General features: G+C 36.5%; 1 protein-coding gene across 1 annotated transcript in view; it reads left to right on the top strand.

The window, feature by feature from the left end:
- Window positions 1-19,938, top strand: part of LOC111156823 (chromosome unknown C8orf34 homolog) — a 149,388-nt gene that overhangs the window by 98,101 nt on the left and 31,349 nt on the right. The window contains 1 exon segment of the mRNA XM_022517912.1: window positions 6,957-6,985. Coding sequence (XP_022373620.1) covers window positions 6,957-6,985 — 29 coding nt within the window.

Here is a 19,938-nt window from a genome sequence, read left to right as displayed (position 1 = left end):
ATCATTGGTTTATCCATTCAGCACCTTCTGTTTTGTTCCATTTCATTCCTGTCCTGGGACAGAGGAGAACAGATGCAATCCCTGCCCTTACTGAGCTCGTGGCTGGCTGGATTGTAATAACCTTATGTAGGGTAGTCTCATGGCCAAAATCTCTGTGGCTTAATATGATACAAGTATTTTCTTACTCAGGAAGTAGCCCGACGATGTGTGCTGGGGATGCAGACTGCTTCTGTCCTGCTATTCTGCCATCTTGAGTACGTGACCTCCAAGGGTCCTGCTGAAGGGGGAGGTTTCTAATGCCTAGGGGTAGAAGTGTAGTGCATTACATCTGACCACAATGCACAACTAGCTGTAAATAAGGCTGGGAAATGTAATCTAGCTTGTGTGTACAGGTCCTCCATGGAAATGGCTTGAGGAATGAATAACCAGTCTTGCCCATGCTCTTGTTTCTCAGTTCCTCCAATACCTTACTGTGATCATTATGATGGATCTAAAGTGAAAAACCTGACACCCACTTCTTGCAGATATTCAGTGTCTCCTTAAAACCTCAGAGAAGGGGCCAAGTGATCTGACCCTTAATCCTGTCTCCGGTGTCATCTCTCATGACTAGCCATTTATGTACAAGCAACACGGGAGTTTTTCACACTTACTGAAGTTCTTCCCATTTCACATATTTCCTTACATTGTCCCTGTATCCTCACATGCCACTGTCACTTCTCTCCAGGGCTTCCATTTCCACCAAGTTACTCCTATTCCTCCCTCAGCTCAAATACCACTTCTTTTGAAATGATTTCCTTTTGCTGTCCTTCTATTGACTGGATTTGGTGCCCCCTTTTTGTGCTTCCATATTTTTCTCTGAACACACTTCTTTGTTTTTATCTGCTTTTCACTCATCTCCACTCTGCATCTGCCCTTCCTCAGCACATAGCATATAACTCAGCTATGATGTGCTGAGTAAGTGCCACCTGTGATTCCATTTCTTCCTGATCCCTCTTCTCTGAGACACCTCCCTTACTCTTTCTTCACTGCAGAGTTACTTCCTACTTTTCTACATGTGGACCTTTGATATCAGATGATGGGTTTGGTATTTGTAGATTTGATTTGTTTGCTGAGCTCTTTGGCTTTGACTGTGGCTTATCTATTTAAGGAGTTATGCTTAAAAATAGATAAGTGAGTAAGTAAATAACAATCTAAAAGTAACAGAGCAGTAGTTCTATATTATATGACATTGGTCAACAGAATCTTTTTCTTAGAAGAGTTCTGTTTCTAGGGTAGCAGAGCTTCCAGCATTTTCCAAGCCCAAGGCTTTTGCTTCTTTTGGCAATTTTCTCTTAAGTGAGGCAGCAATAGGATGAGTATCTTTAGTCCATCCAGACGTCAGTCTACAGATTGCAGTTCATGAGAAATACTGACTGGAACTTTTCCAAGGAAAAGAGCCCAGCTGTTAAAAGGACAGAAGACAGATATTTATGCTTCGTGACTGATAATAGCAATCTGGACTCCGCCAAGAAAAAAATAACAAATGACTTTTTTAGTTCATCAGTCATGAATATACCAAGAGGTCTTGTCTGACAAACAGCCTGAGGAGTTAGAGGATGACAATCTGTGAATGAGAATGGAAGCAGATAAATAGAGAACTGTTTGTCCATTCATTGCCATATAGATTTATCCAGTGTTCATACATTATAAGATGGTTAACATGGGCACTCAGACCTCAAGTTTACCTTTTATTAGGAGGGATAAGTGTGAAAAGCAGAATTTCACAGCCTTATATAAGGTGCCTTAGAAGGGCCTATGGGATTGTAAAAGAACCTCCAACAAAGGGGTTTAGGCCCCATCTGATCGAAACTATGTCTGAATGGAGTCTAGAAGGATGGAAGGTAAAGCCAAGGTAAAAGAAGAATGAAGATGTGTAAAGCTAAGGTAAAAGAAGAATGAAGAGAGAGAAGCATGTATGTAAGAGGAAAACTTTGTACCTTTGTTGCATAAAGGACGAAGTGAGTAAGAAAGGCTATGAAAAAGGAACAAGTCTTTTATAGTGAGGAGATGGGTTGGGGCCTGATGAAAACCCTGAAGGTTTGGAAGTATCCTTGAAAGAGTCAATTAATCAAGGATAAAAGCTGGAATGTGTTTCTAGAACAAGACTCAGCAAACTCTGAGCAGGGAGCCAAATCTAGCCTGTGGTCTTTGTAGCCCATGAGCTAATAAATATATTTCTTACATTTTTAAAGGTTGTTTAAAAAAAAAGAAGAAATATATGGATATGACACAGACCATATGTAACTTTAAAATCCTGAAGTATTTACTATTTAACTCCTTACAGAAAATTTTTCCTAACTTTTTTCTTTGGTAATGATATTGAAGATAGAATCCCTCACTTTGTAGCAGGAACTCCCTTTGCTCTAAGAGCAGTCAGTAACCTATCTAAAGAGTGTTTTAATTGGCAAATGGTCAGGTATAGGTCTGAGGTATCAACAGTGTTCAATTTGTTGGTATGTGTGATGCTTACATAGGTATTTGCTTTAACACTGTGCATTCCTTGGTAGTATCCTGGGACACTAACTCAAAAAATAATCCCTAATTTGTAGCATTTGCCAATTTCCATGCTGTAAATACTCCTAATGTGGCTTATTTCAGGCTAGCAATTAGTGCTCAATGAGAAGTTGGGAAGAAATGTGCAGAATTGGTTCTCACAAGCTAGTTTGGATCAGTTTGGATTTTTTTCCATAGGGAAACATTTTGGAGAAATAGCTCATTCCATTCCATGAATATGAATTTTCTGACCTACCCTCATGGATTAATTACACTGACTAAGCTGTAAAGACTCTTGAAAATTTTCTCCTTCCATTTCTGGTAGCTATAACTGAATTTTATCTCTAGGGCTAAGCTGATACCTGGGAAGATGCACATCGTAGTGAAGCAGATAGCTGTGGTTTCCTTGATAGAGCACAACTCACATTTGGAAATGTGAGAACTGTGTTTTGGCATAAATTTCTGATACCACCGAGACTTCTTTGGAGATTGGAATAAGTGGAAATGCCCATAGGCTGAAGGACACAAGTGAAATTCATCCAGATGGGCTTGCACTACAGCAGAACCAGGAAGCCACCTCTGATATGCCTGTCGGAGCCCTTGTTTCTTTATCTAGAAGAGAAGCTTAGTTTCTGAGGGAACTCATTTTCCCCAGTTTCTTATGGGCAGCCCACTTTTATAAGGTGGACACCCATTGCTACCCTAAGCCAAGCCTCTTTGGCTACTCTGATAGTACAGTGTTTCCTGTAAGGTTTTGGTGTGACTTTTAGGAAGACCACATGTGCCAGTGTGCATCAAGAGTCCCACAATTAGGTTGCTGGAGGGGGTGTGGGTGGGAGGGATAGGGTGGCTGGCTGATGGATGTTGGGGAGGATATGTGCTATGGTGAGTGCTGTGAATTGTGTAAGACTGATGAATCATAGACCTGTACCCCTGAAACAAATCACACATTATATGTTAATTAAATATATAAAAGCTGTATTTGTTGAAAAAATAAATAATAAAAAAAGGAGGAAATAAAAAGTCCCACAATTAAACTCTAGGCCTTCTTTCCTTACAACATATTAGCAACCCACTGTATTTTTTCTTGCATATTTTCCAGGGTATTTTCTCTGTTCCCCACTTCTCAGCTTCTATAAACTGAAAAAATATGACTTAAGATACAATGGCTCTTAAGAGTTAATGAAATGGCCAAAAATTGTTATTCTTCTCTCAGGGAATATCTGTGAATGCTCTGCTAGGCACTAGGAGAAAAATCCTGGCTCTTCAATATGAATTGTTCTCATCACGGCTTCATGCTTCTGTAAAGGAGCATTTCTTTAACATTCTTTCAACTGCTTTTAATCAGTTTAAACTTTGATTAAAAATGAAATAACAGGGGCGCCTGGGTGGCTCAGTGGGTTAAAGCCTCTGCCTTCCGCTCAGGTCATGATCCCAGGGTCCTGGGATCGAGCCCCGCATCGGGCTCTCTGCTCAGCAGGGAGCCTGCTTTCTCCTCTCTCTCTGCCTGCCTCTCTGCCTACTTGTGATCTCTGTCTGTCAGATAAGTAAATTAAAAAAAAAAAAAATAACAAAAAGTGAAAAATTTCCAGGAAATTTGATATAAATAATAAGGAGTGAAAAGAATTATATATATAATAGAGTGGAAATTCATTTAGGTAATTTCTTGGGCAAATTCATCAAAATATGTAAATGTTAGGAAAATAAAATAGTAGATATTTGAACAAAATATGTAAGGCCAAACACCTGGAACAATTAGAGGCACAATTCCTTTCCCAAATGAAGTTTCCTGTTTACCTAGTTTGAGTTTTGTTCTGGGATCTGTCACTTCATCATTCTTTAATATCTTTTCATAGCAGCCTTCTCTTTATCGCCAGTTTCCACTGGCAAATATTTCTTTGTCTTGCAAAAAAGCTCCTGATGTATGCTAAAATCAAGAGTGATGGACCATGAACAGAGGCTGCAAAGAGTTAGCTCATAAGTGCCGGGTATTCTCACTATTCAAAGGCCTTTTGACTTACTTGCTGGGTCTTGGCTACATTCGAGATAGGTGAAGTATTACTATTATCTTTATGAATAATGGGTTTCATAAATATGAGGGGTAAAAAACTTAAGGATCAACTGAATGCTTTCTAACAATCAAATGAGAAAACTCATTGCAGGGCCAAGGGCATTAATGCAGAAAGTTGAAAAAAATCAAGAGAGTTTAAAAAATCCGAGTCACTTGAATCATGCATTATTTAATTCTAAATATCTAAGCTTTATGACTTTGGGGGAGAAAAGAGTTTTTTTTTTTTTAATATATCTTTGTTCTCTCTTTTTTAAAATAGACTAAGGCTCTTAAATATTTGTTTTTATACCATATGTTCAATTTTAATCTTGAACTCATTGGAAAGGAACACTTCTTTAGTACTATAATAAATGTAAATACAAGCATTTAAAATATGTATTTGTCTTCTATAAACCAGAATAATGTATTTTAAATCATCCATAGACTATGACATAAACCACTTGATACTCTGAAATTCCTATATTAGCTTGAAATTGGGGTCATTCTAAGTACCATTCATATTTGTGTATATTTTTTAAACCCAAACATTCATAAATGTGTGGCTTATGTTAGGCTTTCAGAAATATTTGTAATTGCCCAGAACTTTGGGATCCCTCATCTGTCCACATATGCTCCCCTACACAGGACTGTGGTTCACTGCACACCCCAGCTGTGGTGCTGCTCCTTTGTGAAGTCTTCTTGAGTTGTTTGAAGGAGCTGTCTTTATAACACAGTGAGTCCTTGAATAATTGTGAAGTTAGGTCCCCCCAAATCCCAGTAGTGGTAGCTAGACTCTCTTTTAGCGTAGTGACACATAAGAATTCTTAGTTACCAATAACTTTTACCAAAAAATGATTTCATAGAGTACTGTGATGAAGAATGTGTCTCAGATACATGTGTGTTTTAGTTTTATCTACAAGGGGAAGTGTCGTGCAGCTTACCGAGATAAAGTAGGGCATCTTTTTCTACTTTGTGTATAACTGATTTAGTAGGTCAGTGGAGAGCGAAATAATATATAGCAACCAACAAAGTACTGGCATTCTGTACAGACATTCTGTACCTGATCAGGTGAGGGGATTTTTCCTCAGACTTATTTTCTTGCTACTGTTTGCAGGTTCTTTTTTCCAACCCAATTTATTCTTTCTTAGGCTTTATTTATAGCCTGCTGAACATTGGCTACAATCTGTTTTTATTTTCTCTGTGTTTCCTTTGACTTCAAACCTTAGGACTTTCCTTGTCTCTTGGCCCATCCTACACTGGGATTTGACACTAGCTTCCCTTTACCCCATACCTCAAACCTGAGGGCTGACTGGGCCTGCTCCTGGGCCTGCTCCTATGGCTGCTGTCCAGCTGCAGGCAAACTATTGTTCAAAAAAAGAAATGAGGAGACGGGAGGATGAGGGCTTTAGTCTGACATGTCGAGATTGAAATGCCCACAGGAATTCAGCAACCAGGTCAGGAAGGTCTATGCTGGGGATAAAGATTCGCTGGTCATCACCGTATAGAGAAATAAAAATGTTATTGGTATGAGTTAGATTACCATGGGAAGTATATTAGTGAAAAAGAAAGACAGCTCAGGAAAGAACCCCAGGCATTTCCGGGAAGGACTCCCTACCCGCAAAGAAGAGGACTCCTGTGAAGAAGACAAAGAGAATGAAGAGCGAGGGCAGCATTTCAAGGAGGAGAAAGAGGTTAAAAGAGCCTGTTATCACAAATAAATTAAGGATGAAAACTTTTTATGTTGCTGACTTAGACCAATTTTGGAGGAATAGTAAAGACAGAAATTAGACTGATACACAGTGAGAAACGTGTGGATGATTTGAAGGCAAACTTGTGAGGAGGAATCATTCATCTACTGGCTCAAGAAGCTGTCAGCCTAAGGGAATATGGGGCAAATTCCTTAAGCTCTGTTGTCTGTGTTTTCAGCTATAGAATAAGGGAATTAAAATAAATGATCTCCAACCACTATTCTGCTATAATATTTTATCACTCTAGGAGTCTAAATCAATTCTTCAGAAGGAACAAAATTGTAACATGCTAAGCTGTACTTGATTGTCATTATAACATAAAGACAACATCTCTACACTTGTCTTTGCATGTTTGCTCTGCATTTCGCAATCTGCAAGCAGTATGGTACTTGTTTTGTTTTTTTGCACATTTGCACTGTTCAACACTTTGTGCTGTTACAGTTGACTTAAATTCCTAATTTGTTAGTAGAAAGGATATACCACATTATCTTGAAGCACTAATAAAAGCCAAAAATAGAATGGAAAATGTACTAATTTTACAAATGGAAATTTTGCTTTTGTTTCTAACATTGGGTTGTTAAAGACTGCTTCTAAAACTTTTTTTATACATCTCTTTTGAATCCCAGGTATTGCAATTTCAGATGAACTCGATAAGGTAAGTTGAAAAGAAAATATAGAATTTCCATTTTAATTCACTGTCTAAATGAAAGACTTTCTGAAACATAGAAAGTGTTCAAGTATAATTTATTGGTGCTAACTTTTCAAAACTTTCAGTTACATGCTTTGATTCTTTTATGAAAGTTATTGCATGAAGGCTTTATATCACTACTCTTTAGAGTCAGGAGTTTTAGAGTTTGGTTAGAGAAAAGTGAATCACTGAATCACTAAACTGAAAAAAGGAAAACTAATAATATATTATATAAAGTATTTTTTTTTGTATCTTATGATGAAGGTGAAGATATGGAAGACACTTATACTCTTTTATAGCTATTCTTTGGAAACCTTACTCAATTGTTTTGTTTTTAAATTCCAAGATGCAAAGAGAATATGATGGTGCCTTCACCGGGGTGATAGTTATGAAGGTGGTGAGAAGTGACATAATTAGGAATATATTTTAACACTTGGGTCAGTAGAACTTGTTAAGTGTATCCGATGTGGGGAGTTGTAGAAGAAATCAGTCAGTGATGATTCATTCCTGGGTTTGGGAGAGGAGCAACTAGGTAAACTGTAGTGCCATTTACCCAAATTGGAAAAACTGGGGGAAAGCACACTAGGCAGGTTGCAGTAACATTAAGAATTCTCTTTTGGCTTGTTTATTTTGAGTTGTCTGTTAAGCATATTTATATACGCTATTACTCATGAGAGATTTGATTTAGTTATACATTTAGGAGTCATTGGGATAGAAGTACTCATTTTTGTTTTGTTTGGTTTTGTCTCAGGACCCCTCTACGCTCTTACGACAGGGACCTCAAGAGCCTTTAGTTAGTGTAGATTACATCTATCAGTATTTACCATGTAAGAAATTAAGGCTACTAAAAAATTTACATGTTGTTTATTTAAAAAATAACAGTGATAAAACCATTATATTAACAAAGATAGCATTTTTTATGGAAAATACTTTATTTGCCAAAACAAGGTATTTGTAAGAATATTACATTATTTACATTTTTTGAAAGTCTCTTTAATGCCTGGCTTAGTTGGAAACTTCTGAATTTTCATAACTACTTCTGCACTCATTGTGTTATGATATGTTGTTTCAGCCGAAAAAAAACTGATTTCAGATATGTAATTGGAAAAGGGCAAAGCATCTAGAAATAGCCATGAATATTGGTGAATATTGACCTAAATATCTCTTTAAAGAGAAGCATATTATAACTGGCTTGGTGGCTAGATACATAGAAAGAGAATGATAGAGAGTACTGCACAAAAAATGGAATTCTATAAATCATTACATTTTAAAATAATAAGCTATAATGTAATAATTGTATTATTTTTACAAAAACAATAAAGTCAGTACTCTTCTATTCTAAATAGGATTATCTTTTGAATTTTGTCCCCTAAAAATACATTGCTATTTGACTAAATAATACGTTAAATTTATCAATATACTTTTAAGTATTGAGTTAATAAACCATCATATTTAAAAACTAATTTATATATGTACCAACTCTGTGCAAAACTAGACCTTGACTAAAATAAGAGCAAGCAGAAAAAGTGGCAGATGTGGTCTCTTGGCTTTGTCCTGCTTTTCTAGTCTTCTTCCTCTGTGTGTCCCTCATTGACTTTGCCCCAGCTGGTCCCCTTCTTACACCATGACCTTCCTTATAACTTGTAGAAATTTCATAAACTCTGCTCCTTCATTTTTATTCTGTGTTCACTTAAAGTACAAAGACCTCATCATCTCTATTTCTAGGTTCACTTGCTCTTTCCAGTATATTCTGCAAAGCCCCGGCTGCCTGATCCATAAATGAGCTTGTATGATTTTGCTTGGCCCTTGTCCTTGCTTTCTTCTGGGTTCTAACTAGCAGTAGAGTTGGTGTCTACACCTTTTTGGTGAGCTAAAGAATATAGAAACTGTTTTTTCAACTGAAAATAGATTTCACCCTCACCCTCAGGGGTTGCCATGATACTTGATCTTCAGGACACATCCATACCGAAACCCTCTCTCTTCCACGTACTAGCTGAGAGGAGTTTCTATTTAACTACATTGCATACACTGCTGATTTTCATTTCCTTACCTGATATTCCGATTTTTGAAGACTTCATGGAAATTGCTGAAATTTATTATAGATTTAGTATTTTTTATTTTTATTGGGAAGATGTCAATAATTGCAATAAGTAAACTTTTATTTAAAAATACTTATTTTGGTGTAAAGAAATTGTTTCCATTCTCATACCTAACTTTTTAAGAGTTCCAGATAATGAAAGGCAAACACAGACTGCCAGAGCCATAGCCGCTCACTCTTAAATTTGCCTGCCTGGAAAGCAGCTTTGGTTGAGAAGAGAGGTGGCCCCATGGCGCTCTCTGCTGACCATGTAGCTCACAGTCCTACATTTTTCTCTGTAAGAAAATGTGAATCTCAGATACTAAAAAAAAACACCAAACAGAATGATTTACAACTAGCGTTGACCTGATACCTATGTCTCTAATGTAATAATAACTATTAGTTAATTTCTTCCTTTTAATCTATTAAAAGATTGGGGGGGTTTCTAAAGATCTATTTTTCTTAACCTTTATAAAGTACCAATCATTTATATTCTATTCCAATTATATTCAATGGTCATTTTTTTTAATTATTTTTTTTTCTTGTGGGTTTTAAAGTTTGTGAATTCTGATGAACGTAGTAAGAATGATTAATTTTACTTAAAATGGAAACAGTAAGATAAAACAGAGGCTAATGTTAGCTTTAAGGCTTTTATTTTTAGTTGTGGGAATTCTATCAATTTCTTATTCATTAGTCTTGTCCTTCTTCTCTATTGGTTTCCTATTGCTGCTGTGACAAATGAAAAGAATGCTAATTTATTATCTTATGTTTCTATAGTTCAGAAGTTCAACATGAGTCTCCCTGGGCTTAAATCAATGTATCATAGGGTTACATTCCTTCCTGAAGTTCCAGGGGAAATCTTGCCTTTTCCAGCTCTTGGAAGCTGCTCTATATCTTGGTGCATTGTTATTTTCCTACATCTTCAAAACCAGAAACATCTCATCTCTTGCTAACTGTAGCAAGGAAAAGCTTCTGCTTTTGTGGGATCATGTGGTTATATTGGGGCCACCTGGCTAATTTGTATAATCGAATCTTAACATTTTTAACCTTAATCATGCTAAGTCTCTTTTGCTATTTAATGTAACATATTCCCAGGTTGGGGGTAAGGATGTGGATATTCTGGGAAAGCTGTCATTTTGCTTCACATCCACTGTTCAGGTTCAGATAGTATGACCTTTCATATCTGTATCTAATTCTTCAGGCTGCTACCATTCCAGTTCATCCTTTAAAATGCCATGGCTGGTGCCTGCTTAGTTTTCATTCACGGGGGCAGTGTGACAGTCCTTCAGTTGCTGTGAGGGTTGGGTGCTTTTGGACTCCTTCTTTTCCTGAGGATTGCTTCAATCCATTGGGAGCCATCCTGCCCAGAGATGCCTGGGTTGGCCCTCAGCTAGAGACTGACTGAAATAAGACCCTGACTTGTCATTTACCTTCCAGATCCTTATGAGATCAGGCTGTGAGTAGACTTTGCCCAAACCCATATATTTGCCCATTTTCTTCCCCTGTCTTTTCCTTACTTTACTCTCTTACAGTTTCACTTGAGAGACCCTATGAATATATCACTTTTTTAGCCTCTGGTTCTAGGGAAACTTACTTAGAGAATCCTGCTAAAAATTTTCCTTGACTCCCTGATACTTCAAATTAAGTCCAAATTTATAACACCAGAATAAACAGGCTCCATTTTGTCACTCAAATCTATATTTAATGCTTTGCTTCTCTCTTTTTCTCTATTCAGAGTCTGTCTTGCGCTCAATAAGGAATAGTGTTAGGCAGCTGGACTACAGTACTTCTAAGTCATATTTTTTGTTTATTTCTACAATTTTGCTCATTGTCATTCCCTCCCCTCTCCCTAACTTTTCCACTTTTCAAGCTCAAGCCTTCCCTGATCACTCTTGCAGAAAGTGATCTCACTCCTCTGACTTCTTAGAGGATATAGCAACCACATCACAAGTGACACTTCTTGTCTCATATTATGGAAATTTTTGTTCACTGCTTGAAGAAATGGCCTGATATTTTGGAAAAATCCATAAGGTAAACCTTGGATTGAACCTTGGCTCCTGTTCTTTTACTAATTATGTGGACTTCAGAAAGTTATTTATAGACGCTGGGCTTATTTTCCTTCTCTGTGAAATGTTATGGTTTTAGTAACTATTGAAAATAGCATCAGTTTCTCTCCCACTCAAAAATAATTTTAGGCAGATTGCTAAACTATCTAAAATATAAAACATTTAAAAGGAATATTTGGGAAAATCATTTCAAAGGGAACAGAGCATAGATATGAGTCCCCTGCACAAAATGCAGTCTTGAGGCTCAATATCATCATTCTAATTGAGCCACAATTGAGCTTTTTTGTCACTTGGTATCATCACCACTCACAGGATCATAGCAAACCAGTTGTTCATAGGAAAACTAACTATTCCTACTACTGAATCTTAAGAAAAATATCTCCGATTTATCCTCATGAAGTGGATATATCAAGTAATATTAATATTAATGTATCAATAATATCCTTAAAAATTTTGTATGCTCCTGTGCACCAAAGGATATAATCAACTGAGTGCAAAAATTACTTCCAGATTATGAGGAATATTTGCAATTATATATATATATATATATATATATATATATATATATATATATATTTTAAGAGGTTAATACCCAGAATATATAAAGAACTCCTGCAATTCAACAACAAAACAAATAACCTGATTTTTAAATGGGCAAAGAATTTGAATAAACATTTCTCTAAAGATGATATATAAATAGCCAGCAAATATATGAAAAGATCCCCATATCACTAATCATTAGAGAGATGTAAATCAAAACCACAATGAGATATCATCTCAAACACTTAGGTTGGCTACTATCAGAAAAACCCCCAAAAATAAGTGTTGATAAGGATGTAGAGAAATTGGAATCTTTGCACACTGTTGATGGGAATGTAAAAGGGTGCAGTCACTATGGAATACAGTATGGCAGTTCTTAAAAACTTTAGAGATAAAATTATAAGATGATCCAGCAGTCTTACTTCTAGGTACATATCCAAAAGAATTAAAAGCAAGATCTCAAAGATATTTGCACATCCCATGTTCATTGTAGCCTTATTTATAAAAACCGAAAGGTGGAAGCAACCAAGTGTCCACTGATGGATGAATAGATAAACAAAATGTGATATACACATACAATGGAATATTATTCAGCCTTAGACAGGAAGGAAATCTTGTCATATGCTACCACATGGATGAACCTCCAGGACATTATGCAGTGAAAAAAAAAGTCAAAGAAGACATATGCTATATGGTTCCAGTTTTACAAGATATCTAAAATAGTCAAAGTCATAGAAACAGAAAGTACAATGATAGTTGCCAGAGACTAGGGAAGTGGGACATGGGAGTTATTCAATGGTTATAGGGCTTCAGTTTCACAAGATGAAAGGTCTGGTCAGTGTTTGTTTGGACAGCATCATGAATGTACTTAACATTACTGAACTGTATACTTAAAAATGGTTTAGGAGGTTCATTTGTTCTGCATTAGTTTAAAATAATGTATTCTTACAGTAAATAAGACCATTAGTTCCATAGGCATTCTTTGAGTGATGTCTGCTGTCCTAGCCAGTGTCATAATGCAAAAGCAAAGTTTAGTTGGAACAATTCCACAGGAAGTCTAAATAACGGGGTTTGGGACCAGGGCTCCCTGGTGTTCTGGCTTAAGTAAAAGATACATTTTAGAGTATTTAGAGTTATAGACAGTTTGGATTGCTTTTAGACAACACATCATTTAGACAACTCATTTAACTAACTTTTGTTAACTATTGAATGACAGCTTGAGTTTCTAGTCCTTGAATCTTTAAATAGGTGTAATAATAATAAAAATGGATATAATAATAAACTATTTAGTATATACTATATTCTAGACCTTGAGCTAACCTCAAGGTTATGCCATATTATCCTAATGAAAAAAATATTTTACATTTGTTGAGAACTTACTGCATGCCAGGCAATATTCTAAATTATTTACCTGCAGTATCTTATTTAATATTTACCAATATCCTGTGAAACTAGATACTATTATTCCCATCTGACAAATGACAAAATTGGGGTGCAGAGAGGTTAATAAACTTATCAGAAGTTATACTAATTGAAAATAGAAGTGGGACACAGCCTCAGGAGCATTAACCTCAGAGCATATGCTCTTAATAATTATATCATGTATATGATATAGTTATTGTTATCAGTCTAATAGATGACAAATAGGAGCTCTTAGAGTCTCATAATTCTTCTTGGTCCCACAGTAAAAAAAGAATTGGAACTCAGACCTGGACAGTTTATACTCCAGAGTCTATACTCATGGTCTCTCCAGTGGATTATGCCAGTACAGTTCCTATTATAGGTGCTGGTGCAGAATAATCACTCAATTAATAATTACTTTCTTTATTAGAAACTCTTTGTTCACAGTGCCTACTAAGTCTGCACAAAGTCTTTGGAAAATAGTTGTGTAATAGCCAGAACTAAATATGTTTCATTTCTCTAATCCAGTTTCACTTTTTGTGGTCTCTTACCATTTTTCCTGCTATGAAGACATTTTCTGGGGCACCTGCGTGGCTGAGTGGGTTAAAGCCTCTGCCTTTGGCTCAGGTCATGATCTCAGGGTCCTGGGATGGAGCCCCGCATTGAGCTCTCTGCTCAGTGGGGAGCCTGCCTCTCTCTCTCTCTCTCTCTCTCTCTCTCTCTGCCTGCCTCTCTGCCTATTTGTGATCTCTGTCTGTCAAATAAGTAAATAAAATCTTAAAAAAAAAGACATTTTCTTTGAGTTATTATATTAAGAGCTCTAGCTCTAATATGATAGAAATCTAGAAAGGGAGGTAGTCAGTGTGGTGTTCATGCTCACAAATAATGTTTCAGCATGGAATAAGTATATATGAGACCATGCAAAAGACTAACTAGTTGCATAATAATGGATTATATTTATTAAGCTTATAGTGTATGGCTGGTACTGTGCCAGGTGTCGTAAGTACACTTTCTTACTAACATTTGCAAGGACAGTTGAAGCCCATGGAGTTTCGTAACTTGTGTGAATTTAAAGATATAGATAATATACTGTAGAACTTAGATTTGAGTGTGAATTAACTCCAAAATCCCTTTTGTTAAGTACTATGTTATATTGCCTCACTATGGAGTAAGAAGCTCGAAGAGAGACTATTTTTTATTATTTCAGAGTGGCTATATCGTATGAGTAACATGATCTTGTACAGACATAATCTGCCATGGGCTTTCTAGCTACCTGATGATTGCCCCTACTAAGTATAACAATGGAAGGACTGAAAACTTAACTCCTTCAAAGATAAGATATTTTTCCACCAGATAGATTTGTTTTGCTGTTGACTTTCCATTTCTATTCATTTCTCCTGAGACAAACAAATCCGGATTGCATTCCATGTGTGTGTATGTGTGTGCCAGTATGTGTGATTATTTGGAGAATGGTTTTGGGATTTAGGGCATACTTACACTACTATGATCCTTTGTCTTGTTTCTGTGTTCCATAATCTCTTGCCCACCCACACATGACCATCTACATGTGTACCCTTTATTTTTGGCAGGAGAGGAAAATCCGTAAAACTGCTTAATATCTTGTGTTGGCCATATGTTTGATTTATAACAAGCAATGGTCCTAAGATTAAGTGAGACCACCAGTATAATTATTGTTTATGTTTTATCTTGAAAACCTGTCTCTCAAAAAATAAAATGTGAGAAGTGACAATCAAGGAAAAATATTTGCAGTTTATATCGCAGGCAAAGCTTAATAACCCCAATTATAGGAAATGTCTAAAAATAGAGAATAAATTCCACTAAAAATGAGCCATATGAATAGATTGTTCACAGAAAAAAGATGATAATGTTTCTTAATCATATGAAAATATGCTAAGCACCTCATTCAGAATAAGAGAAATGCAAATTAAACACTACTTCTTACCAGTCAGATTTTTTAAAATCCCCAAGTTAGTTAAAATACTCTTCAAAGCAAAACCACATTGAGATACCACCTTACATCAGTTAGAATGGCAAAAATTGACAAGGCAAGAAACAGCAAATGTTGGAGAGGATGTGTAGAAAGGGGAACCCTCTTACACTGCTGGTGGGAATGCAAGATGGTGCAGCTGCTTTGGAAAACAGTGGGGAGGTTCCTCCAAAAGTTAAAAATAGAGCTACCCTGTAGTTGTAGTAATTGTACTACTGGATATTTACCCCAAAGATACAGATATAGTGAAAAGAAGAGCCATATGCACCCCAACATTCATAGTAGCAATGTCCACAATAACCAAACTGGAAAGAGCCGAGATGCCCTTCAGAAGATGAGTGGATAAAGAAGATGTGGTCCATATGTATGATGGAGTATTACTCAGCCATCAGAAGGGATGAATACCCAATATTTGCATCAACATGGTTGGAACTGGAGGAGATTTTGTTAAGTGAAATAAGTCAAACAGAGAAAGACAATTACCGTATGGTTTCACTTATTTGTGGAACATAAGGAATAGCATGGAGGACATTAGGAGAAAGAAGGAAAAATAAAGGGGGGAATCAGAAGGGGAAATGACCATGAGAGACTATGGATTCTGGGAATCAAACTGAGGGTTTTAGGTAGGTGGGTGAGCTGGTGTGGGTATTAAGGAGGGCATATATTGCATGGAGCACTGTGTGTTATATGCAGACAATGAATCATGGAACACTACATCAAAAACTAATGAGTAGCAGCAATAGCCACAGTTGCCAAACTGTGGAAAGAACCAAGATGCCCTTCAACAGATGAATAGATAAAGAAGATATGGTCCATATATACAATGGAGTATTATGTCTCCATCAGAAAGAACGAAGACCCAACTTTTGTATCAACATGGATGGGATGGGAAGAGATTATGCTGAGTGAAGTAAGTCAAGCAGAGAGGGTCAAGTATCATATGGTTTCACTTGTGGAGCTTGAGGAATAACATGGAGGACATTGTGAGGTGGAAAGGAGAAGTGAGATGGGGAAAATCGGAGGGGGAAACAAACCATAAGAGACTGTGGACTCTGAGAAACAAACTGAGGGTTTTGGAGGGGAGGAGAGTGGGGAGTTGGGTGAGCCTGGTGGTGTGTATTATGGAGGGCACGTATTGCATGGAGCACTGGGTATGGTGCATAAATAATGAATTTTGGAACACTGAAAAAAATGAAATAAAATGGAAAAAGAAACTAATGTTGTACTGTATGGTGACTAACATAACATAATAAAAATATATATAATAAAAAATACTCTTCTGGTGAGGCTGTGAGGAAATAGGCACTTTCAGACATTAATGGTGAGAATGCAAAATGGTACAAACACTACACAGGGAAAACTTCCAGTATTTTAAAAAGCTTATGTGCAATACTTTTTGATCAAATGAGCCTATTCCTTGAATCTATTCTAAAGACACAATGGCAAAAATACAAAAAAGACTTATGCATGATGTTATACCTTATCATGCTATTTTAATAGCAAAAATTTAAAACCGCAAAAATACAAAAAAGACTTATGCATGATGTTATACCTTGTCATGCTATTTTAATAGCAAAAATTTAAAACCGCTAGAAAAATACTGGATACATTATAATACCTCCACACAATAAAATACTATATAGTTGTAAAAATGGAAGAATATCTCTATAGAGACTTCAGAGTAATTCCCAGCATATATTGTTAAATGAAAGAGGCAAGAAGAGGAAATGTGTTTATAAGTGTGTTAGCATTTATCTGAATAAGTGTAGTGAAAATATAGATACATATTTGATTATATTAAAACCAAAATAACAAGAGCAAAATCTGTCATACTGTAAAATACACACACACACACAATTGTTTTTTAAAAGTTACCCATAGAAATGTGTAGAGAGAGGTTAGAGTTAGAGGCTTGATTTCTTAGACCTTTGAATATACATGCTTTTGGGACCACTTAAATATATAATTTTAAAACGAAATCTTTTTAAAACAACAATTTTTAATAATCAAAAGAAAAATGAAACAAATCAGCACAACTGTGTTTCAGGTTGATGGTGTAAAAACACTGAGATGAATTATTCTACATCATTATAAACACAGTGATTTGATCGTTCTCTGTTCCCTAAGGACAGAGGGAACAGCAGTACACTCTTAAGCTGTTTTTGGCAATCGTGTCATTGATGGAGAGTGTTGGCATTATTATAAAGAGATTATTGTCTATGCCTTGTGTGATACGGCAAAGAAGTAATTATGTTGATATCCTTAAGAACCAGAATTTTTGGCATAGGCAAAAAGAAATACAGATGTAGAACGAATATTAAGCAAAAATCCTATAGTCCTGTTTTGAAGAGGAAGTATCATTAAGAACTCACAATTTTTTGATGAATCACTAAATTCTACACTCAAAACTGATATTACATTATATGTTAACTGGAATTTAATAAAAACTTGAAAAATACTTTTTAAAAATTTATTTTTAATTTATTTTTATTGAAAACCAATTAGCCATAGTACATCATCAGTTTTTGATATAATGTTCAATGATTCATTAGTTCAGTATAACACACTCTTCATTGGCACTGAGCACAACTAGAGAGCAGATGCTGTTTTCTAAATATTCTCTATTAAAAGGAACAAGGGCTTTTTGGAGAAATGGCTGAATCTAGGGCTGCAGCCAAGAAAGTATGCGTTGTGTCTGGATTATCTTTTAGTATCAGGAAGTAAGATGCAATCAAAGAATGATGGAATATTTCAAAAAGACTCAGGAGCCTACTTGTAGGAGCTCCTTCTAGGAACTTTTTAGAACCTAAAAATAATGATACTAATATGTTATAACCCCTTGAATGAGATAATCCATATACCCATTCTGATACACCTACATATATACATGCATACATACACATATGGAGGTGAGGGGGAAGCTCTTTCTCACAGTAGAGTACCAACAAATAAAATTTGGAAGGAATGGTGAAATTAGAAAATCACAAATTGGTAGCCATCATAGTAATTGATGTAGGGAAGGGTCGGAAAAAGATGTTAAAATTAGTGAAATTTTGATGAATTATAGGTTATCTACATAGCTTCAGAGTTACTTCCCAGAAGATAATTAATAAGAGAGAAGTAACAACTTTACAATGGAGAAACATGAAAGACATCACCTTAACCAAGTGGCCAAGGTTAGTATCACTTGTGATTAGACAAATCAGTATCATATGCATTTTGATATGAAAGTACTATATCACTTCTGTGTCATTCTTGCCCAAAATGCATGACTGACTATAATATAGGAAACATTGGAAAAAGACAAATTGAGGGACCTCCTAAAAAACATAAGTGGCCCATATTTTCAAAAAACATAAAGGTCAGAAATGTCAAATACTGAAAACTATTCTACATTAAAGGAGATTAGGCAACAACAATAAGAATTTGAAAAGTCAATGTTATATATGATGTAGGATTCTTTATTGCCATGAGCAAGTTTATTCAAATGAGGAAATTTAAACAAGGTTCATATATTAGTATTATATTTATGTTAACTACTGTAGTTACATATATATACTGTAGTTACATAAGGAAACATCCTTCTTTTTAGGAAATAACACCCTGAAGTGTTTAGGGATAAAGCATATCATATCTGTAACTTACCTCCAAAGGGCTCTGGGCAAATTTTATATTTAAATCTGAAAAAGAGAGAAGGAAAATGATAAAGCAAAATATTAACCAACAATATTGACATTGTTCCAGTAACATTTGGGCAATCTGGATGAAAGGTATACAGAAATTCTTTTTTTTTTCTTTTCTCAACTTTTTTGTAGTCCTGAATTATGTCAAAATAAAATATTTAAAACATACATATTTCTTATATCTGTACGCTATTACCGGCCCCAAAATAACAAGTATGTCCAAGTGTCCAGAATCTAGTCTTAAAATATATTTATCACTAAAATGAATCTGAGTCTCTTGGAATAATGGCTGATTCTGGGTTGGAAACAAAATGATCCTAAAATATCCTGTCATGCCAGAAAGGAAGAACGTGTGAAAGACCACTTGGCTGTGTCAAAAGGGCTCAGGAGCCAACTTTAAATAGTCTCCCACTGGAAAGATTTGAGAAAATTTGAACATGAATAAGAATAATAACTGGAGAGGAGTCAAGATGGCGGAGAAGTAGCAGGCTGAGACTACTTCAGGTAGCAGGAGATCAGCTAGATAGCTTATCTAAAGATTGCAAACACCTACAAATCCAACAGGAGATCGAAGAGAAGAAGAACGGCAATTCTAGAAACAGAAAATCAACCACTTTCTGAAAGGTAGGACTGGTGGAGAAGTGAATCCAAAGCAACGGGAAGATAGACGCGGGGGGAGGGGCCGGCTCCCAGCAAGCGGCGGAGCAACGGAGCACAAAATCAGGACTTTTAAAAGTCTGTTCTGCTGAGGGACATCGCTCCAGAGGCTTAACCGGGGTGAAGCCCATGCGGGGTCAGCATGTCCTCAGGTCCTGCCAGGTCACAGAAGGATCGGGGGTGTCTGAGTGTCACAGAGCTTACAGGTATTAGAACGGGAAGGCCGGCTACAGAGACAGAGCCGAGGAGCGAGCTCTAAGCTCGGGGTTACCTTGAACCGGTCGCAGACTCAGTCAGCTCGGAGCGCGGCCGGAGGCCAGGGTGACGGGAGTAATTGGACGCTGTTCTCTGAGGGCGCACTGAGGAGTGGGGCCCCGGGCTCTCGGCTCCTCCAGGCCGGAAACTGGGAGGCCGCCATCTTCATTCCCGTCCTCCAGAACACTATGGAAAGCGCTCAGGGAACAAAAGCTCCCGAAAGCAAACCCGAG

This window comes from Enhydra lutris, unplaced genomic scaffold (assembly GCF_002288905.1).
Source record: "Enhydra lutris kenyoni isolate GAN:26980312 unplaced genomic scaffold, ASM228890v2 scaffoldscaffold49, whole genome shotgun sequence".
NCBI classification, from domain to species: Eukaryota; Metazoa; Chordata; class Mammalia; order Carnivora; family Mustelidae; genus Enhydra; species Enhydra lutris.
Note: the sequence above shows the minus strand (reverse complement) of the source record. Positions and strands in the feature narration are given on the sequence as shown.